At 41.8% G+C, this 22,105-nt stretch overlaps 1 protein-coding gene across 2 annotated transcripts in view; it reads right to left on the bottom strand.

Annotated features, from left to right (window-relative positions):
• Positions 1-15: 15 nt before the first annotated feature.
• The window catches only part of col2a1b (collagen, type II, alpha 1b), a 34,729-nt gene continuing 12,639 nt past the window's right edge, over positions 16-22,105 (bottom strand). For both annotated transcript variants that reach the window (XM_062564013.1, XM_037490836.2), the window contains 44 exons: positions 22,000-22,053; positions 21,220-21,273; positions 20,487-20,540; positions 20,342-20,395; positions 20,072-20,116; positions 19,901-19,954; positions 19,753-19,797; positions 19,545-19,598; positions 17,798-17,896; positions 17,560-17,604; positions 17,265-17,363; positions 17,095-17,148; positions 16,751-16,858; positions 16,282-16,335; positions 14,861-14,959; positions 13,769-13,822; positions 12,939-13,037; positions 12,591-12,644; positions 12,233-12,286; positions 12,046-12,099; positions 11,839-11,892; positions 11,614-11,658; positions 11,426-11,524; positions 9,702-9,809; positions 9,474-9,527; positions 9,248-9,301; positions 9,049-9,102; positions 8,836-8,889; positions 7,292-7,399; positions 7,083-7,136; positions 6,947-7,000; positions 6,510-6,671; positions 5,682-5,789; positions 5,213-5,320; positions 4,926-4,979; positions 4,296-4,403; positions 4,113-4,166; positions 3,835-3,942; positions 3,638-3,691; positions 3,423-3,530; positions 2,762-3,050; positions 2,279-2,466; positions 1,809-2,051; positions 16-1,564 (listed from right to left, as the gene is read on the bottom strand). In XM_062564013.1, the coding sequence (XP_062419997.1) occupies positions 1,418-1,564; positions 1,809-2,051; positions 2,279-2,466; positions 2,762-3,050; positions 3,423-3,530; positions 3,638-3,691; positions 3,835-3,942; positions 4,113-4,166; positions 4,296-4,403; positions 4,926-4,979; positions 5,213-5,320; positions 5,682-5,789; positions 6,510-6,671; positions 6,947-7,000; positions 7,083-7,136; positions 7,292-7,399; positions 8,836-8,889; positions 9,049-9,102; positions 9,248-9,301; positions 9,474-9,527; positions 9,702-9,809; positions 11,426-11,524; positions 11,614-11,658; positions 11,839-11,892; positions 12,046-12,099; positions 12,233-12,286; positions 12,591-12,644; positions 12,939-13,037; positions 13,769-13,822; positions 14,861-14,959; positions 16,282-16,335; positions 16,751-16,858; positions 17,095-17,148; positions 17,265-17,363; positions 17,560-17,604; positions 17,798-17,896; positions 19,545-19,598; positions 19,753-19,797; positions 19,901-19,954; positions 20,072-20,116; positions 20,342-20,395; positions 20,487-20,540; positions 21,220-21,273; positions 22,000-22,053 (3,756 nt within the window). In that variant the 3' untranslated portion in view covers positions 16-1,417. The remainder of the gene's footprint in view (positions 1,565-1,808; positions 2,052-2,278; positions 2,467-2,761; positions 3,051-3,422; positions 3,531-3,637; positions 3,692-3,834; positions 3,943-4,112; positions 4,167-4,295; positions 4,404-4,925; positions 4,980-5,212; positions 5,321-5,681; positions 5,790-6,509; positions 6,672-6,946; positions 7,001-7,082; positions 7,137-7,291; positions 7,400-8,835; positions 8,890-9,048; positions 9,103-9,247; positions 9,302-9,473; positions 9,528-9,701; positions 9,810-11,425; positions 11,525-11,613; positions 11,659-11,838; positions 11,893-12,045; positions 12,100-12,232; positions 12,287-12,590; positions 12,645-12,938; positions 13,038-13,768; positions 13,823-14,860; positions 14,960-16,281; positions 16,336-16,750; positions 16,859-17,094; positions 17,149-17,264; positions 17,364-17,559; positions 17,605-17,797; positions 17,897-19,544; positions 19,599-19,752; positions 19,798-19,900; positions 19,955-20,071; positions 20,117-20,341; positions 20,396-20,486; positions 20,541-21,219; positions 21,274-21,999; positions 22,054-22,105) is intronic.

Here is a 22,105-nt window from a genome sequence, read left to right on the forward strand (position 1 = left end):
TTTTATTTCCAATTTACATTAATTAAAACGTAACAAAAACAAGTGATCATGATCATAATAATATCATAATGCTATTTTTTATTAATAATACTATTATTAATAATAAGACATATACACAACCTCACACAAACGAGCCCTCTGCTCTGCCGATAGAACCGAAGCAACAAATTCAAACGCACCCTGAATCTCGTGAACCGTGTGTGTGTGTGTGTGTGCTGAGGCAGAGGGCACTCCCTGTGTGAGGAAACTGATTGGACGAAGTAGAGAGGGGGTGGGGAGGGGGTAAGGGGGTTGTCATGGTCGCAACGAATTGGGGGGGCAGCAGACGGTGCTTTTATGAATAAGCTTCTTTTGTGCGTGTTGGTATTAAATTCTAGTTTCGCATAGAAAGCTTCAGCGGGAGAAAGCCTCAGTATGGGATATATTGTTTTGTCTTGTGTGAGGTAGCTTTAAAAGATCTAAACTAAACTAAAAAGAAAACTAAATTCAGTATGGACTCCATGCCTTGAGGTTTAAGCGCGGGCATGTTTGTTTACAGGTGACAGTTGAAGCAGGCGGGTGGTGCGAGGCAGGAACATTTATTCATCACCACGAAATCCTAAATCGCAGCAGGAGCTGCTCTCTCTGGAAAACTGTATATATGTATACACACATATACATACATATACAGGAGTCACTACATACGAGTATGTGGTCGTTTTAAAAAATACAGACTGATTTACAACAATAGCACCATTGACTTTTATTATAATACACAGTAACTTTTTGATACACACTGTGCTGGTAGAAATAGGAACAATTGCACTTTCTATCTAGCTAGATTTTTTGGTTTCAAAGAGAGATATGAGTGCTTTAGTGGATATGTTACAGGCGTGATGGGCGGATTAGAAAAGAGGAGGAAGTAGGAGAGGAAGTTGGTGGATATGGTTATTTTTTAAATATTTGTAAGTGGGTTTTTTATTTCTTAGCAACAAACGTAGTCCTACCACACCTGGGACCCAAACCTAAACAATAAATAAATAACACCAACACATTTTTCTCTCTTTAGATCCATGGTATGTTCCCGTACTCTCCTCATACTTCCTCCATCTTGTTCACAAGGCAGGGCAGGTGGTGGTCAGGGGTTGCTGTCCATCCAGGTGGGAAGCGGGGGCTTTTGGAGAGGGTGTCCATTGGGGGGGGGGGTGATAATGCCGGATGAATCACAGATGACATTTGCTGGTGCCATTCAGTGCAGATATCCTACAGAGTTCGACTTGGAAAACGCACTTTTTTACTTAGAAAAAAAGTCCCATTTAAAAAAAAAAGTCTCTTGATTTTTCTATTTCTCTCCTTCTTATCTGAAGTGTGCTCCTCTTTCATTTAATTTCTTGAAATTTTCCAATTCTTCTCACTCTTCTTTTCGATCGCTCGTTCTTTACAAGAAGCAGACAGCCCCGACTTCGACCCCGAACTCCTGGTCTGACCCTCCGATATCCATGGGGGCAATGTCTACGATTGGCAGGCGAGAGGTCTTCTGCGATCTGTATTCCACCACCGTCTTCCCCCACTGTCCCGTATGTTTCTGTGCAGAGGGAAAAAAACAGAAAAACACATTGGCTGTTAAATTACCCAATGAGGTGAGGTGAGTAGACAGTAGAGAGTAGTGTGAGAAAGATAAGTGGCTGGTATCTGTCATAAAGGGAAAGGCTACCTTGACTCATTTTAATCAGTCTTTTGAGTTTAATCACATCATGTTCTGATCCATGCACCTACAGTATATGTACGCGACCAATTGTGCGCGCTGTGCATTTGCGTCCAGGTCTTACCGTGCAGCCGTCCTCTATCACGCTGTAAGTGAAGCGGCTGTTGCCCTCGGCTCTGATCTCCACGTCGTTGGAGCCCTGCAGCAGGAGAGCCTTCTTCAGGTTGCCTGTGGAGGCGTCCATGTAGGCCACGCTGTTCTTACAGTGGTAGGTGAGGTTTTGAGACGCCTCGGTGGACAGCAGTCTCAGGAAGGTCATCTGAATGGCAGCGGTGTTAACTGCCAGGCTGTCATCACCATAGCTGAACTGCATTGGGCCACAGGCAAGGAAGAGGAAGTGTCAAATAACAGACTCTGTCACTATGACTGTCGCCAGTTTTTTTTATTAATTAAACTTCTCCTCAAGACAATTGTTATTTTTTTTTTTTCAATGAATCCAATGATTCAGAAAAGTTGTGAGCCCTATTTTCCAAAAGTGGTTATGATTTCATTACGTTTACGTGTTGAGAGATACGAAAGCATGGTGCCACTTACGTGGAATCCTCCGTTCATCGTCTCTCCGAACCAGACGTGTTTGCGGTCCTTGCTCTTGCTGGACCACCAGTTCTTGCGAGGGATGCTGTCAGGCTTGGATTTGACGCAGGACTCTCCTGTCTCCATGTCGCAGAAGACCTTGATCGCATCCACGGTGCAGCCCTGATTGGGATCAATCCAGTAGTCTCCTACAGTAAAAAAAATACACCGGCTCAATGAAAAGTTGATCATTACAATTTCTTCGCATAACGTTATTTAACGTTGATTTTTTTAATAAATAAGAGTCCCTACCGTCTGCCGTATCAGTAGTTAATCCTTAGCTAGCCAGCCTGACTGAGGCTGCATTCCAGACTAAACTAACTGTATTTGACCTACATTTCGACTCCACAAAATGTGAGCCTCCAACGTTGAAATGCCACCTAGCCCCCTGCTTACTGCATCCCCTCCCCACCAATCTGACCGATTTCGCCGCGTGTCGCTCACCGCTCTTCCAGTCCGGGTGGCAGAGCTTCAGGTCTCTGCAGGTGCGAGCCGGGTTCTTCCTGGATCCCTCCGGGCTGCGGATGTTCTCAATCTGGTTGTTGAGAGATTTTAGCGTGGCGTCGACCTCGGCATCGTGCTGACGGAGGTTTCCGGAAGCCTGGTCGGCCCTCATGTACCTGAGAGGATCGGAGGACTTTTCAGTTTGACCCAGGCCAGCGAAGGCAGACATGTCAATGCCGGGGCCGGGGGGGCCGGGAAGTCCGGGGGGTCCAGGGTTTCCAGCAGGCCCCTTAGAGGAAAAAGCAAAAAGGCGGAAGCATTACATTTGGCGCTACACAACATATCTATATTTGTGCAGCAAGCACTTTTATCTTCTCATTTCTTGCTTATAAATGTTGCATACTTCCTTCTTCATTCAGACAACATCCTCCCTTTATCCCTTTATTTCCCACAACGGATTGAGGAAATGCTGCAGTGTGCTTGTAAACTTGATTTGTAGTCGACGATTTTAATAATTTTGTTCTTCCAAATATTCTCTACATATATCTATCTATATCTATATCTATATTTTCGGATAGGGCGCAATGAATTTGTGAATAAAGGGTGCCTTCCATGTAACACATGTGTGACTGCATTGTAACAGTTCTCTCTGGGTACTCACAGAGGGACCGGTCTCTCCACTACGACCACGAGGTCCGGGTGGTCCAATGGGTCCTGGGAGTCCGTTTCCACCATCCTTTCCACTGGGGCCAACGGGTCCAGGTGGTCCCTGTATACACATGTGGAGAAGTTGATATCAAGCACTGAAGATACTGCATGTGAAGAAAAAGACTGTCTGAGAAACCTTCCTAGTATTTTGGCGGCTTTGCTACTCACTCTTTGTCCAGAAGGTCCAGCGGGTCCGGTAGCCCCCTGATCTCCAGCTTGACCCTTATCAGATAATAATCACATTCATACATCAGGTTTTCTGCAGCATTCAACAAGTATAGGATTGTTTCATTGATACTTTGCCAACACTTAAAAACTAAAATTCCTCATTATAACAATTTCCAATGATTATAATTATTGCTTACCGGAGGTCCGGGCAGACCCTGCAGACCAGTGAAGCCTCTGTGTCCCTTCTGTCCTCTCTCACCAGTCTCTCCACCCTCACCCTTGTCACCGCGGGGTCCTTGAGGTCCCTGAGAACAATTGGACAACAAGATAATCAGGGGAAATGTTTGATTTTCAGCTGCATTACCTAACAATTTGGTTCAAGAATTTATCAATCGATGGATTTCTTTTCCCTTCTTATGTAAATAACTCAAAATTGTCAGTAGGTAGTTGGGTTTATCTACAGAAAGACACATACAGGCATTCCTCTGGCTCCAGCAGGTCCTGGAGCCCCAGAAGGTCCTTGTGCACCCTGTGAAAGAAAAAATATATATTGTGACGTTATAACGCAACCATAAATTACGAGATCTGTTAAGTTTTTTTTGAAAGAGAAAATAATACGGTTCATTTTGACAATGTCAGTTTTGGAGTCACTACTCACACTCTCTCCTCTGTCTCCCTGTTTGCCGGTGGGACCAACGGGGCCGGAAACACCAGGAGCCCCTGAAGCACCAGGAGCACCAGCAGGACCAGTGTTGCCACGGTCACCCTGAAGTGGAAAGGTGAGTCATTTCAGAAGAGCTACAGTGGCACACATTGCAAAGATAAATGCTACATTTAGTCTGGGCTTAATCTAGAAAGGTAGTAATAATCATAAAGAAAATCAATAACCATAACAATAGCCATAATAATCATAATAATGTTGTGGAGTTTATTACCTCAATGCGTATGCATACTGAGATCATTACAATTTGAAATGGGTCTTTGAATAAAAAGGTTTTTTGCAATACGAAGTCAAATGTGTTAAATGGATTATAGATAAACATGATGAGTCAAACGTGAATAAATTGACATGATTTGATTTAAATGTTGTTTTCAGCCGAGCAGGCTGCCGATCTATTCCTGTCACTAATGCAATTCCAATTTCCCCGCATTTGCAACACATCACAAATAAAAGCATTTCCCAAACCTGAGTAATAGCATATTTGAAAACTGTGCAGGTGCAGGATCCTACAACACGGACATTTTGACTTATACATCATTTGTAGCACGACTGTGTGTTTTTTCTCACCTTGATTCCAGTAGCACCATCTCTACCGGGAGGTCCATCGGATCCAGCGTTGCCCTGTCAAAGGACAATAGGTCAAAGGACAATTGTTAATAGCTACCCCGAACCAGATGTCCTATTCAATACTAATCAGCTGCATAATGAACGCCGCTCCAAACAAACGCATTGATGGTCCACAGCTTACTCAATGCAAATATATACATGCAGATATTTTCAATCCACTTGGCCTCCAGTCATAGGACACGTGAAGACAAACACACACACATGTTGAGCGTTGACCACTCTCTCACCTCTCGGCCAGGCTCTCCTGCAGGTCCAGTGAGTCCAGGTGGTCCAACGGGTCCGGGGGGGCCACGGTCTCCACTGCCACCAGGAGCTCCCTGCTTTCCAGGCTCGCCCTAAAAAGGGGAGAGGGAACGAGGACTCACTACCACACTTGCAACTGGTCGTGTGATTCTTCTTGCCAGTGGTACATTCATTATATATTGCGCGAAGCTCCATAGCTGAGGTTCAATGCCCCATCACATTGCAACGATATATCAGTCAGGACACTTTTATTTAAACATTCCTGTTTGTTGCATTCCATAAAATGAACTATGACTATCCCAAAGACCGGCTAAATAATTAAAAATACTCCAACAGGCCAGCTTTAGTCTTAATCCATTTCAGAGTTACATCAATCAATTCAGACGATCACACAGCCAGTTCACGTCTCAAAAGCTCTGAGTTATTCGATAAAGCGAACAGCACGTTACTTACAGAAGGACCAGGCAGACCAGGGAAACCTCTCTCACCACGCTGTCCGGGCAGACCGACGATACCACGCTGACCACCCAAACCCTGAGGCCCTGAAGGACCGAGGGGACCCTGAGAGAGGAGAGAAGATGTGGTGTCATGTAACTATAAGCGTGTCTTTGTTTTATTCTAACGCATTATGTAAAATCATCTTTAAATCACAGACACAATATACTACGATAAGTCTACTGGGTTTGCTGCTGTTCAGAAATTAACACATTTACTACATCTTTTCTTTCTTTTCTATGCAGCAGTTTCTCACTGACAAATATGTCCCAAATATATGTTTACAGCCAGCGAGGAGTCAGTGTAGCTTAACAAAAAGACTGTCTGTTTCTCCTTCTATTCAATGAGAAAGTGTGTCCAAACTTATGACTGGTATGTATAAAAAAACCAGCCGGCGGTCCTGTCATTGGGCTTCCGCTGCCCTGTGGTGTCATATGCCTTAGTCTGCTATTAGCTCTGTTTTTTTAAGGAGACGATCTCCCTGTCTTTGCAGCTGTCCAACACTGACGGCATTGGCTCCTTGGGCCTGAGCAACGTAATGGTGAAAAATAGTGAAAACCAAACCATTTACATAATGGAACAGCGCGTTCACCTTGACGGTGTTCAAGGAGATGGGCAGCCTGCAGATAAGAGCTAGAGTGGCTAAATATGAGGCCGAGGGAGGGACTTTAGTTCTATTTCAAGCGCTGCAAGGTCAAGTCGTTTAGAATTCGGTTCAGATGATCTAAAAGCCCAGAATTATCTTGACTTTTACCAGGAGTATGATTAAATACATAACAAACTCACAGGAGGTCCATCCTCTCCAGCATCTCCCTTCTCTCCAGGAGTACCAGCTGGACCGCGCAGCCCGGCGTCACCCTGTCGGCCCATGGGCCCATTATCTCCCCTCACACCCTTGGGGCCATCTTTACCGGCGGGGCCGGCAGGTCCAGCGGGTCCAGGATTACCCTAAAACAAGTGAGGAGATGACTTAATATACACACAATGTATTGGTATTGTTTCAGAGAGTATCCATTCATTTGGATAACACACGTCTCACATTAGAAGGCTCAGAGTTGATGTAACAAACTCCCGGATACATCCTAAGAGTCAGTTTAAAAATATGGTATATTGTAAAATTAGCAAGATGTGTGACAGTATCAGTGAACTATATTGTTAAGTAATTGAATGTTTATGGACCCAGCGATGTGTTTGAATGCAGTTTGGTGTGGTAGCAAACTTACATTGGGACCAGGGGGTCCAACTCGGCCAGCAGCTCCAGGGAAACCAGTTGCTCCCTGAAGGAGAGAGATTCATTTAGAAAAAACCTGAAATACTATCACTACGATAAGATAAATATACTTTCAAAACCTCACTCACAGAAGGTCCCTGAGCACCCCGAGCACCTTTAGGTCCAAAAACACCGGTAGGACCCTGGAAGAGAAAATATACTTTTCTTAATTTACAGTCCATAAATAAAAATTCCAAAACAAACTTTCAGTTGCTTTAAAAAGTTTTTGGAAAAACTGGGATCAAGGTTTAACCCCTAATTATTTAGGGCTTAGGGAAAGTGCAGAAAAAACACTCACTGCAGGTCCAGGGGCACCGGAAGGTCCTTGAGGTCCAGGAGCTCCAGCATCACCCTTCTGTCCAGATTCTCCCTGCTCTCCCTTGATTCCCGGCTGACCGTCAGAACCCTGAAATGAAAAGACAGAAGTAGTGGAATAAATATGGACAAATATGTTATCCATTACATTGAGGATGTTGCTTGTCAATTCCCCTAAGATCCCAGGGCATTATATTTGAATATATATATATATACAGTGTATATAAGTATAAGTATTGAACACATCACCATTTTTCTCAGTAAATATATTTCCAAAGGAGCTATTGATATGAAATCGTCACCAGATGTTGGTAACAACCCAAGTAATACATACATACAAAGAAACCAAAACAAAGAAGTTCAGAAATAAAGGTATGTGTAATAATGCGAAATGACACAGGGAAAAAGTATTGAACATGCTTACTGATATTTATTCGATACTTTATACAAAGCCTTTGTTGGTAATAAGAGCTTCGAGACGCCTCCTGTTTGGAGAAACTAGCATATGCATCGCTCTGGTGTGATTTTGGCCCATTCTCCCAGACAGTCTTCAAATCTTGAAGTTTCCGTGGGCCTCTTCAATGAATCTTGTCATGTCAATAGCTCCTTTGGAAATATATTTACTGAGAAAAATGGTGACGTGTTCAATACTTATTTCACCGGCTGTATATAAAATTGCTTAATTATTTGCCTCATTGATCCAGAGCACCATCTGGCAATCTTTCTGAGGAGAAGTGTTGCATAACCAAAGCTACTGTATGATATTTGATTGAATTTGATCTCAGGCCGGGTTTCAGTTCCCTCTGGTTAATGGTTACAGATTGTATTAACTGCATTTGACAGTTTGACTTTTATTGTGAAAGGGATTAACGGAGGGATTGGACCGGGTATGCCCTGCCTCGTCAAGGAGTTAAGAAGATTGCTGCAGCGGTTTTGACAACGATTCTACGTGATGTTTTAAAATGAAAAATGAAAGTATTGCCTATGTCTGTTCCACGCTGTGGATGTCTTTATTTGGGATGTGATAGGCCAAAAAAAGTCAACCTCACTCTGTAAAAAGTCTGCTGTGTGAAAGTATTCATTGGAAAAACAAAAGTAAAATTGATATACTAATTAATGAATTGAATCATCTATACTTTACACTTTAATTCTCAGATGCAAACATACATCCTAAAAAGTGAGACATTGTGACATTTGATGGAAGAAATAACATAATAATATTATTAATAATAAAAACTCATAATTGTAAATATACGTTAATTAAATATGTTTTGCCATCAATGTTGGAAGAGTTGAAAATTGTGGCCTTAATATTTCACTAACTAACATTGTGTAATCGACTTATCTTGTGTAATATTTCTAGTAATTTTAATTTAATTGAACTGGATGTAAACAGAAAGTGTTCTTTGACCATATTTACATCTTACATCTGCATCTACAAGAGAGCATTGAGCTCATGAACCTGTAGTCATGCTCTGGAGACCTCTGCAGAGCTAAGGGTTGGTCAGTGTTACTATTGTTACTTACAGGAGGTCCAGCAAATCCAGCAGGCCCAGGAGGTCCAGTCTCTCCTCTGTCCCCCTGAAATATGAAGGAAGAGCGGAAACATACGCTAAGAGAATATTTCAGGCAGCAAATTTGATAAATCTGTTGAAACCTTGAAAATAAACAACAATGTTTGTATACCTATTAATTTATATAGAGAAAAACTAGTATTCAATGATGTTTAGTGACACTCACAGGAGTTCCGCGAGTACCAGGAGCTCCAGAAGGACCAGCAGGACCAGATTCACCCTAAGTAAGGAAACATAGCAGCATCAGCAACACACCTGATATACACCTAGACATTTAAATTGAACTCAAAGCAATGTTTGATAAAAGATATTATAGTGATAAACTGCCAATAACTATGTAATAATTAAAAGTAGATAATAAACACCTTCTCGCCATTGGGACCACCAGGACCAGGAGGACCGATGGGACCAGTGAGACCCTGTGACAGGAAGCAGCAGGTTAAGAGAAAATTTTGCATGAGAATTAAGTTTTTGTTTTGATACCAGCCTTAAAAGATTTAAGATTTAATTTCAGATTAAAAAGGAAGTAAGTAATGAGTGGAAATACTGGCACGCTGACAAATTATCGACGATCACAATGACAGGACTCACTCTTCCACCATCTTTGCCAGAAGCACCTTCAGGTCCTTTCTCTCCGAGGTCACCCTGTGTAAATACAAACACATTAAGTCACCTTGCATAGGCAATGCAAATTGCAACTTGAAAATAAGAAATATATATATAATGATTAGAAATAATATTATTTCAAATTATTTTATTGATATGAATAATTGTACTAATATATTATGCCAGTATCACTTTTGTAAAACGGTGGCTTACTCTGTCTCCCTTGGGTCCAGGAACGCCAGCACCTCCCCTTTCTCCGGGCATACCCTGCAGGCCAGGGGGTCCCTGAGCTCCACCAGCACCACCCGGTCCAATGGCTCCCTATTATGTGGCAGAAATAGATGAAGAGGAGAAAAAGCAGAAAAAGGTCCTTTAGATTCATACTGTTTTGGAACATGAGTCAGAAACACTAAATCAGTGCTGTGGCAGAGTGAGAAGACATAATAAAAGTGGCCATCTGTTTAAGCATTTTCTGTTCAAGGCTTCCTGAGGACTGAAAGAATAAAAAATAGCCGAAAGTCATATTATTTACCTAACGCAGGCCATTTAGTTCCTGGATTGATTTAAACATTTCCTACCTTGCTGACCAAACATAATTAACGTATAGTATGCAACAAAACAATCAACTAATTATTTAAACAATAACAAACCTAATTTCAATGTTATGGTACAAAACTTTATCAAATAGAGCCATAATCTGGGAATGCTGAGCGATTGGTAACTATTTCACAACCTCTAATCTACAAATTCTCTTATTGTTGCCAAGCAACACTGGCTATAAATAATATAAATGATTATTACCTGGATTGACTTAAACGTTTCCTACCTTGCTGACCAAACATAATTAACTAAAGTATACAACAAAACAATCAACTAATTATTTAAAATATTACTAAACAAAGATAAACCTCTATTACCAAATGCTCCTTATCATTTGACATTTCATTCCGTAATTCAAGTAGAATAAGTTTTATCACAACACATGTTCTATTCCACACATCAAAGCCGAGATAACGGGGGGAAATGCAGACTTAATTATTTCCGTAAGTGGCTCCAGGGAGGCCGAGTCCTGGTCACGAGCTGCTTATCAGCAGCGGTTTCTCTCTACACACACAGTCCTCAAGTTTTAACCCCTGGAAGCATAAAGTCTCCATGTTGGGGGCGAATACGTTCAAACTGTATTTTTTATTTTAGGGGGTGAGTTTATAATCGGTTTCTTGCAACAAGTCCATCTTTATTATTCTCAGAATCCGAGCTTCAGGGATTTACTACTATTCCCCCCCCTCTCCCCCCCTCCCATGGACATCCACACCTCAGCCATATAATCCTCATCCTCTCAAGGAAATAAAACCTGTGAACCGAGATTAAAGTCTGACCAGATAACAGTCCATCATGGAGCTGCTCCCCTACATTCACTGTGCAGCTGTGACGACTTACTGCAGAGACCGGAATTCGCTGAAGACTTATCAGAAATTGACTAAATACACAGAACTACCGGTTTAAAAATGTGGAGAAGGTGTATTTCTTTCTAAAACAGAAAGATGTCAGTTATTATGGCTTACTTCCCCCCCCCCCCTTTTCAGGACTTTGAGGCCACCTCTTTGTCTCACTTGGCTTATGGTGATATTTTATGGTCCTATTTAGCCACGCCTCTTCTTCCAAATCTCAAACCCTTGGATTCAGTTCATCCCTCAGAGGTTCCATCAATTGCCATTGGCAAGATGTATCCGGATCTGGGCACCTTGCAAAGTCACGTAAACACATTTTGGGGGGGGGGGGGTAAAAACACGGAATGAACAGAGCACCTGAGGTTATTACTGTTTAATCACGTCATGTGTTGCTGATGCTGCATTTGAGGAGCAAGTACACACCCGACTGTTTGCCAGTGAGTGTGAGTTCTCGCTAACGATGTGAAATCTGTCTCCGCTCGGGCTCACCTTGGGTCCGTCAGTTCCAGGAGTTCCAGGCAGGCCTCGGGGTCCCTGTAGACCCTGAGAGCCGGCAGCTCCTCGCTCTCCGGGGAAACCGCGCTCACCCTAAACGGCAACGCGAGGACAATCAGCGTCATTTCTGACATTCAATCAGTGGACGCAGCGGCAAGGTTAAATAGGAACTGTCAACTTACTCTGGGTCCAGTAGCACCAGCCGCTCCTCCTTCTCCAGGGACACCCTTGCAGGAGAAAAGGAGGAGTTTAAAGAAAACACATGCAGGATCAGGACATGACAAACTATGCTTGGAAAGAGGAACTGATGCCAACTGAAGTACTACTGCTAATACTTTTGTCTAATACGTTCACTCTAGTTTTAAAAATTGAGCTTAATTTCCCCGGAAACTCCCCCCGTCAATCACCTGGTCTCCAGGCTTGCCTCCCTCACCAGGGGGGCCAGGAGGTCCAGGAAGACCCTAAGCAAAGGAGAGAAACCCAGAAATGAAGAAATTAACAGGGTAGGACGGAATATTTATTAGTAATTTTTATTATTTTAACCGAAACAGCTTCATTCATACACTAACTTTTACAGAGCATATCCAGTCAAAGATTTAAGCAGATAGTCTTACCTGGAATCCCGAGGGACCGGGCTGTCCTTGCTCTCCTCGCTCTCCAGCCGGGCCCTAAACATTCGCAATCCAGAACCACAATCAACTTCTATCATAAACCCGATTCAACGTCGATGTTTTGGGACGGTGGGAACATTTCAGTGTTGACTCTACATGGAGTGGGAGTGGGTGTTATGGAGATACGTACAGCAGGGCCGGGGGGTCCAGACGGGCCGGTTTCTCCATCTTTGCCAGGCAGACCCTGAGGAGAGGATCGAAGAGAGGGATGAATGAGGGGGGGGGGGGGGGACGCATGCAAGGTGGTTGTGAATAGATATCCACAGTGAAGCCAAAGGTGGTGCTATTAAAAGACTTCTGATGGCTGTAACAAAGCAGCTACTTCTCTTTTTCTAGGTGTTAAATAATGTTGGCTTTTAGTTGTATATTCCAAAACGAGCCATGTTTTGTGTTGTGATGATTCACAATAATGAACATTTACACATGAACGGAATATTTTGTCAATTTAGTCAAATCCTTTCGGGAAGCAGAAAAGGTGAACATCTTACCCTCAGACCAGGAGCGCCACCCAGACCTTTCTCTCCAGACTTGCCAGGTTCACCCTTCATCACAAAAGAAACAAAATGCAGGGGTTACTGACAGAAATTTACTCCGTTCTGCATCTATTGTGAGAGGAGAGTATGAAACTGTTACACCGCACTGCAGGTGTTGTTGGGCATGCAGAGTTGCTCTTCTTGATTTGGGGACTTATTTTCACAAAGGACAAATGAAATAATTCAACCAAGACAACAAAACACGTGTTATTGGTGTGAAACAGGTGAGCATTTCTCATATGTAGCTTACACCTTCATCTTATTCACGCATTCACAATTTCAAGTGTTCACAGAATGACTCACAGTTGCTCCCTTTGGTCCGGGGAATCCCATGACACCCGGCTGCCCACGGGCTCCCTGAGGGCCCGGGGGTCCCGGGCGACCGTCCTCACCAGAGCCTCCCTGTTCAAGCAAAGTCAAGTTATCATCTATTTACAGAACGCATTTAAGCACTAGAAATGATATCATCGGGCACTATATATAGTATAAGCAATCATGTGGTCCTGATGCTGAGGAGTAAAAAGCAGTCTGTGAGTCTGAGAGTGAGGAAAATCCAATCACACTGGGATTTAGACTGGGGATGTGGAGTGGGGAGGTGAACTTTGGTACGGTATGACCTTGGGATACGCAGAGGGTTACTACATTTATTTTAATTTTTATTGTTTCTAAATAACTAAGTAAATAAACCCCACAGTGGTAAAATATGGAAGCCTGACAATAAAGGAATTAAAGGTAAAATAATCCCTAAATCATAATCATAATCAAGTTCCCCAAAAAATGTGGTGTGAGACTGTAGGATGTATGAAGGCATCACCTACACAGACAACCGGGGGCTAATCGATTAGTTAAGATGATTTCCTTCTGTTTCCTTTGCAAGGCTTTACAGACAGTGAAGGAATGATGAACATTAGAGTCACTATAAAAACGTTGAGCTTAATTGAAACACAAGATAAAGGGTGGATACGTCTCCGGCCATCGTCATTGCGTCAGAAGAACATATTTATTTGAGACCTGTATCTAATTTTTAAATGTCATATTAAAAGAAAAAGAAAAACATAATGCTGTGTGGGCTGTGATCGTTCCTATTGGTTTACAATGAAACCACATCCAAATCACAACAAACGTGCACCTACAGAAGGTCCGACTTTGCCTTGAGGACCAGCGTCTCCGGGGCGTCCGGTCAGGCCCTGTCAGAGAAAAACAGACACAGACGAAATTCCACATGAGTCATCAGACCCCCCCCCCCTCCTGAGCAGGCACATGCTAAAGGAAGGTGGGAACATATGGCACTGTGGGAAACGGAATTTACACCTCTGATTGGCTCTGTGTGCATCAGGCAGCAGTTCAACGCCTACTGATGGAAATGTGAACAATGAATGAGTGTATTTAAGGTAACTGGTATTAATGGCGTCCGTTCACTACAGTTCTTTTCCACACATGACCGTGCTGTCTGGTGGAAACCATTGGTGCCTGAATGTTATCAGTTAGAGATTTTATCTTGTTGAAGGGACATTCTACCAATTCAGTCCGTTTACTGGTCTCGGGGGGAGATACTGCGGCAGTTTCTTAAGACTGCAAGTTTGAAAATGAAAATAATCTTGAGGTGAGTGTAAAGAAGTACGTTTATCAGACCTTTGCAGCCCGCTCCTCATCTCTGCTTGAGGTTTGCGCGCTCAAGGCTACGTTAGATAACACTAACCTCACACCTCACAGCGGCCAAATGGCATTGTGGATAATGAATGTGCCAGGTTTGACAAGCAAGAAAAATGTGTGAATATGAAAAGGAGGATATCTCCGCGTCATTGCAATAAATCTGATGATTTATTTAAGACTCTTCGTCTGTAATCTACTTCTAAGTCTTTGGATTTTAAGGACGTACAATTGCCTTACTCTTCAAAGGCGCAATATATCAGATTGAAAATAAGAATATAGCAGGAAAGGATCTATGTTCGGTAAAGATGTGGTTGACAAATGTCTATAACGTAATAAATTTACATCGTGAACACACATCTCAAATATGCTTTGTCTCAAAGCATCAACTGGGGATACTTTTCTTTCACAGAACAGCAGCGATGTGTTCAGCAACAAGTTATGACTAGCAGATCTTCAGCTAAATATCAACTACGGATCAGTAATTGTATTGCAGTCACTGATTCTTTAGTTATTTCTGTATGTTTGAAAACACATTTATGCAGATCATCAACATCCTTATGTGGGGTTCTTACTCGGGCACCAAGCAGACCAGCCTCTCCGGGACGACCAGGGTCACCGTTGGCACCCTTGGGACCACTTGCACCAGAGGGGCCACGCTCACCAGGGGCTCCCTGGGATATGAGAGAGAGAGAGAGAGAGAAAGGGACGTGAGGAAGGGAATCAAACCAAAAGTTGGTCACTCGATCAATCACTTTAACGCTAAAAGCCCAGGAGAAATATGTTTCCCCCTTAAAAGACTGAAGGAGTTTTATTGACCTGCTGGAGATGAGACGATTACAGTCCGACGGATTCATTTTGGTATAAACGAAAGTGTGGGGGCAAGATAATGGCAAATGAAAAGCTGTGTTTGGGGATTTGGGAGATGTAGGTCACGAGAGCATGACGGCGCTCAGAGCTATGCTGCCACCTTGTGGCTAAAAGGGGGCGTTGTGTGCACACGTCGGCCCGTATGCTGCACACAATGTTTTGCATGATGCATCTGAAAGCCAGTTTCTGATCACTCCTATGGTAACTTTTTTCTTGTTTCTTAACATGGGTGAAATTTAATGTGGGGAAAATCAACATTTTCAGAAAAAGATTACAATATTATTCTTTATAGCTTACACTTTATTATCAAAATCAGATTTGTATCATATCAATATTTCAAGCTTTCTGAGAAATACCTAAATTACATTTAATCATGTCTTTTCTGCACACAATTCGGCCACATTTTGTCAACCCGGTATTTCATCTATTATGTGCAATATCCTTATATATCCTTAATTGCTGCCTGTTGGCAACTGATACTAGACATTTACTACGTTGTCTTTGGTTGTTTAGTTTGTGTTTTTGTCATTGCTGCTTGTGATGCTCCCTTAAGGTGGGTAGATTTAGTTTTCGGGAAATTTTGCCAGTTGATTTTACATTGGCGGATTGGTCTTGTGCAGACCTCTTGTGTATCTGTTAAAGATGTGTGGAAGTCATTTTCATTTGCCTACAGTAATGTGCCAATTAGAAGGACAAAGGGCGACCACTCTGCTCTCTTGAAAGTGGTGAAAATGCCAAGACTTGTAGGCAATCTAGGACGTATTTACTGGTTTTGATGACTCTACAGAGTTCTACAGGACTATAACAGTGGAATCCTAATGTTCTCTATGGTTTTATTTGAAGGTTACTGAGTGAATAGAATCACACTTCATGGCGATGTGGTTCTTAAGCAGCATGAAGGCTACAATAAGGGTTATATTTTTATAGAAAAAAACAATGAGAATATTGGACAAACTTTAATGAAAATGCACCGGAGGGAGTTTGCTAATGGTCCGTTTCACAGATTTTACCTGTCTCCTCTAGATGCATCCATGCATCCATGTTCTTTTCTATAGAGCGATTACATCGGTTTCAACAGCAGTAATAATGAGATATATCAGGAATGAGTGTAACTGGTTATGTTCACCTTGGGACCAGCAAGACCGTCTTGACCAGGGAAACCGCGGTTACCAGGGGTTCCCTAGACAGAAAAAACAGAACTAGAGTCAGGGTTATACTATCAGAGCAATGTTTCAATCACTCAATCACATTTGTGTCCTTAAACAATTTCCTAAATGGAGGCCAACAAAATAATGATTCATTTAATCTAAATGTTATTTTTCATTGAAATTATTATTTCAATGTATATTATTTGTGTTATACAGACCTACGCAATTCATTGCTGATACAGTGAAAAAACTTTAATTTCAATGTTATGGTACAAAACTTTTATCAAATAGAGCCATAATCTGGGTATGTTGAGCCATTGGTAACTATTTCACAACCTCTAATCTACAAATTCTCACATTGTTGCCAAGCAACACTGGCTATACATAATATAAATGATTATTTACCTTAGAAAATAAAAAGCTTTCAACTATTTAGATGGTACTCACTCTCTCTCCAGGAGGCCCAAGTGGTCCAGCTGCACCAGCCTCCCCCCGTGGTCCTCTCTTGCCTTCCTCTCCTTGTGGGCCAGTAATTCCCTGCATACCAACCGGTCCCTGAAAATCACATCCGCAACGGACCATGTTATTACAGGCAGACAGGAAGCCTTAATGTAAGGAAACAGCACATTACTTTTTCTTTATGTTACTTGTTTATTTCAAATACTTGATCTTAATCGTGTGGCTGGGTGTGATGGATGGATCTACTGCCCCGCACTAGATATCAATGTTTGGATTGGTTTTGTTTGGGAACAATCAGGTATTGAGTACAGGTCCAGGTAAAGAAAACTCACAAATTCTCCTTTAGGTCCAGCCTCTCCCTTGAAGCCTGGGATACCCGGGTCTCCCTAAACAGAGAGGAAGACGGAAAAAAGTATTTTTCAGTGCTATTTTATACATATTTGAAATTTGCAGCAATGTGTACATTGTACATATCATACTGAAAACTGCACTGAGTACATACAGATGTTCCTTTGGGCCCGAGAGGTCCAGTTGCTCCCTGAGGCCCGGGAGGTCCACGAGGTCCAGGGAAACCAGGAGCACCAGCAATACCAGGAGCACCCTAAAGAGTACGCGACGTGACGTCAGCCAACTACGCGATGTAGTGTACAACTCATCCACACAGATTTTAAGTGACTTTAAAAGGAAATGTGTAGTCTTTATCTGATTTATTTTATGAAAGAACATCAACAGCGCTTAGAGAGTTAAAAAATGTAAGTGGTAGTTAGTTTGAAATAGTTCATTAGTTTTATACTTACAGCTGATCCTTTGGATCCCGGGATACCATCAGTACCAGGGTTTCCCTGTGGATTTAAAGAAAAGGAAGTGAATGCAATGCAATAATCATAACAGCAATTGTTCTCATGGTGTTTAGTCTGATCAATGTCAAAATGTCTTGTCCTTAATATCCATTGCCTGCAGACAAACAAAATACATTGAGGTTTAGTCTTTAGTGAAGCTACAGTTAATGCACTACGTTCTTTTCACATCACTCACAGAAGCACCAGACGGTCCGGATGATCCGGGAGTCCCAGACTCTCCACGGGGTCCCTGAGCACCCTCAGGACCACGAGCACCAGTAGGACCAGCCTCCCCCTGGTTAGCAAAAGAGAGGAAATGCGAAAAATGAACACGTTAGCAATGATCCCAGAAAGTTTAAGTGCATATAACAAGGCAATTAAAGAAAAGTCAAATACCAAAATGACAAACTGTGTAATGTATCAAATAAAATGATCTCAAACACTAATAAAGGGATGGTTATTAAGGAACATGTACGCAACCCTAAAGGTAAATACACAAGGTGATGCAAATGTGTAATTCAAGTGAAATAGTGAAAGAGTGTAAAATTTAAGTTGTAAAACAGAAACAGAAATAATAAAAAAACACACCCAATTCTAAATATGTGAGAAAGAAATACTTATAGGTATATATATAGGTATACTTTTGATACTATACTTTTGACATTAGCTGTAACTGTGCAGAGTCAGAGGAGTTTAAATAGCATGAATAAGAGAACACTTTGTTGTACTTCTACATTGTGCTATTCTATGCTTTGTGTATTGTATCAAACCTTTAACTGATACGTATTGTCACATTTTCAGCACAACATATTGCTCTTGACCTGTTTATGGATTGAGGTCCATCTCATGAGGCCAGTGCATGAACATGAAATATATTAACTCTGTACACTATTCACCTAATCATTCTGTCAACACTTTTGCATTAATGGTATATAACTGAAAACAATTTGCTAGTGTCTGGATGTTAAAATCCAGGTGGATTCTGTATGAAACTGCGGTGTGCAAGTGGCTGCAGCATTGTCTAAAAAGCAACCAATAACTCAATAGCATAATACAGTGTTTGAGTAAACGGTGATATAGTGTGTAACATTTATAACATTTGCTTTTAAACTACGGTGAAAGAGAGGACAAAGGAAGGAAGTGAGACAGTTTCCGTCAACCCTTTGGAGGCGATGGCTCGGCTTTTATAAAACAACCAGGGCTCAACTGGCTAAAGGTAATTTGCGTTGGATATTTTCAGACTACTCAGTCAAGAATTTGGCTTTATCCAGCCAGCTTTTTATTGTGTTAGTTTTGAGTTCTTATTAACTACAAATCCTTTCTTGTGATACGCAGAGAAGACTAAAACAAGGCTACATTTACAACACAATACCTTAATGTGAGATTTCTAACCGCATAAACCACAAACACAGGTTTTCAGATTCCCTCTGCAGACAAACAAAGTGTTGAGTTGAGACGAGACACACACACACACAGTTTCACATTTTGAACCTAGATTGCCTTGGTAACTTCTTGGGAACCTCCTGGATTTTGTAAAGAGATCCTGCATTTGTAATTCATTAAAAAGAATCCCAAACTATCAAGGGGCTTGAGGAACGCAAACCACCAGCCTGTCTGCCGTACCGGAGGGATAAATCAGATGCAAAGCAGATAGAAAAGAAGAAATAGACAGAGACAGGGAGAGAGGGGGAAAATCACATTTTAAAACCCCCTCCCCTCTAATTTTCCACACAGATGGAGGCTTAAAGCACTTTTCAATGCAGAGCTGCTGTCTCAGGTTTCACTGAAGCATTTCAACTTGTCCCCACAAAATCCTCCCTGAGCGGCGGCCTCCATTTTCACAGATATTAACTTTAAGTCTTAAAGTCTGGCAGAGTAACGCAACAAAGGGGAAGATGAGGAGGAAATGGGGTTATTTGTAATGCAACTTTAATTTGTCTTACCTTTGAACCAGGAGAGCCAGGGAAGCCTGGAGCTCCAGAGGGACCAACGGGGCCCTACAGAGTGGGGGGGGGGGAGACGGTCTGTTAGCTCAGCTATTAATAACTGACAAATGCAGGTGTGAAGGTAGAGAGACTGATGTTACACTGTGGAAAGGGATGGAATTGATACACAGTAAAAGTATTGAATGAGACTAGAAATGACACTTACTGGGGGTCCAGCAGGTCCTGGCAAGCCATCATTTCCGCGTGCTCCCTGAAATAAACAATATATTATTGGTATATAGTTTTTTTTCATTCATTTATTGCTTCTAATCCATCCGGTTTATTAATTATGAGAGGTTTGATTTAAAACTCACAGCGACTCCACTGGATCCCGGACGTCCTCTCTCACCAGGCAAACCCCGGGGTCCCTGTGCAGGTGAGGGAGAGCAGAGGATAACTTTGAGCAATTCAACATTATAAAAGGATGTGTACATATTTGTGTTTAGTTTTCACATGTTGCGTTTGAGATGTCCATAGTTACACACCATGGGCCCGGGAGCGCCGTTCTCTCCGGGAGCACCGGACTCTCCCTAAAGAGAGGAACAAATGTTTGGCTGTTTGTAAGAGTTTAATAAATAAAAGAAGCATATTTTACAGCAAATCAGTTAAATATAATGTAATGGCAATTGTTACTGATTATGTATTTATTTTGCAGGGACATTGCGCACCATAATGAACCAGATTATACGTTATATTATACATTCTGGTATAATGTGTATACGCTAAAAGAAAAGACGCAAAGAATGAGGTCTCACCTTGGAGCCAAGAGATCCAGTCTCTCCCTTTGAACCATCAAGACCTGGATAACCCTGCGATTAAAGAGCACGGAGACAATCAGGCAAACAATCGACAACCACAACAGCGTCCTTAGAATCACGAATACTCTCCGGACGCACTCACTCTGTGCCCCTTGATGCCCGGCAGGCCAGGAGTCCCTGGGAATCCACGAGCCCCCTGAGACGCAACAGGAGAGATGATGCAGGAGATCAACGAACATCAGAGCATCCTCTTCAATATCAAGTTCCATTTAAAAAAAATGTTTTTGTTAATGCAGGTGTCATAGAATTTGAATCCCCCAAATACCTGTAATTTAGTTTTATCCATAAATTCTTTAAAAAAATTACATTTTACATGACATTTGAATTATATTTGAGATCCCTAGAAAACATCTGAGTTGAAATCATTATTCTTGCATCTTCCCACATAATAACTTTTACTAACCCATCAGAGGCGAAGTAGGACAGTTGTTTGTGGAATAAAGGTGGGGGAAACAAGCGATGAAAATAATGTAAATAAAAGGTAACACTAACTTGGCTGCGAGGGGGCTTATCTGGCATGTGTATAAGAGGGCCTTTCAAAAGAAATCTCGCACTTTGTTTTGCTGGAGTGACATTGGTTAAGCTAACGTGTGCCTACCTTTGCATGAGAGGGCAAAAAGATGAAGCTTAAAATATTCGATAATGAGTCATTTGCAGATATCAACTCTAAAAATGACATGTGCATACACAGTGATCCAAGATTAAGGTACGTTTTAGCGAGAGGAGAGCTGCTTTATGGAATAATCAATGAATAAGATGTATTCTCTCGTCTCATCTGGACAGAGTCTGAAATAAAGTTGGATTGATTGACTCACCTGAGGTCCAGAAGGTCCACGGTCGCCTGGTTTACCAGGCTTGCCAGCCTCACCCTGAGACAGAAACAGAGAACAAAAGTCATGTAAAAATGGGCATTCATGAATTCCATGCAAGAAGTATAATATGGTGCTGTAATATTGAATTTAGTTGATGTGATGTTGAGAAAGAGCGCTCCTAGTGGAGGCAATTTGATGTCATATCTGCCGCCACCATCTGGCTAAAAGTAGGAATTACATTCATGATGTTTACAGTGTCAGGTAAAAATGTATATTGAACAAATGTAGGAACTTATAATATAGCCACTCATATTTTGATTGATACAGACTCAGTCTGATAAATATAATAATTTTATTAATATTTCAAAATCCTAAATGTATGCCATTGATGGTTATGTCTCGTAGTGCTGTCATAGTTGCAACGTCCATGGAATTTTGATTTTTGAATTAAACAATGAATGTACAATATTCTTCAATCAGGTACTTTCTGTGGTTGTACATGTTGAAAATAACATCAGATACAAATTAAGATTATTTGTCAAAGGTTAGGTAAATAAGAACTAATTCATCTACACTATAATAAACATGACATAGTATTTCAGTAGGAGGGTCAGAAGAGGCCACGAGAGCATATTTTAGGTCAAACAAGGACAGAGTACATGTACTGCAAATGATGAGGACTAGGAAATCCACTGAATAAGCTTCACTATCTATCAGCCTCGTCAGAGTTCCTGCTTGTTGGTTATATATTTCCAGTTGTATAAAGTTGGGACAAACACTTACATCATCTCCAGGTTTTCCAGAAGGTCCAGGGGGGCCACGGGGACCCATCGGGCCCTATTAGTAGAGAGAAAAGGAGTAAAGGTGAGACACAAGTTCGCATTCATAA

Source organism: Pungitius pungitius, chromosome 8 (genome assembly GCF_949316345.1).
Source record: "Pungitius pungitius chromosome 8, fPunPun2.1, whole genome shotgun sequence".
In the NCBI taxonomy this organism is placed as follows: Eukaryota; Metazoa; Chordata; class Actinopteri; order Perciformes; family Gasterosteidae; genus Pungitius; species Pungitius pungitius.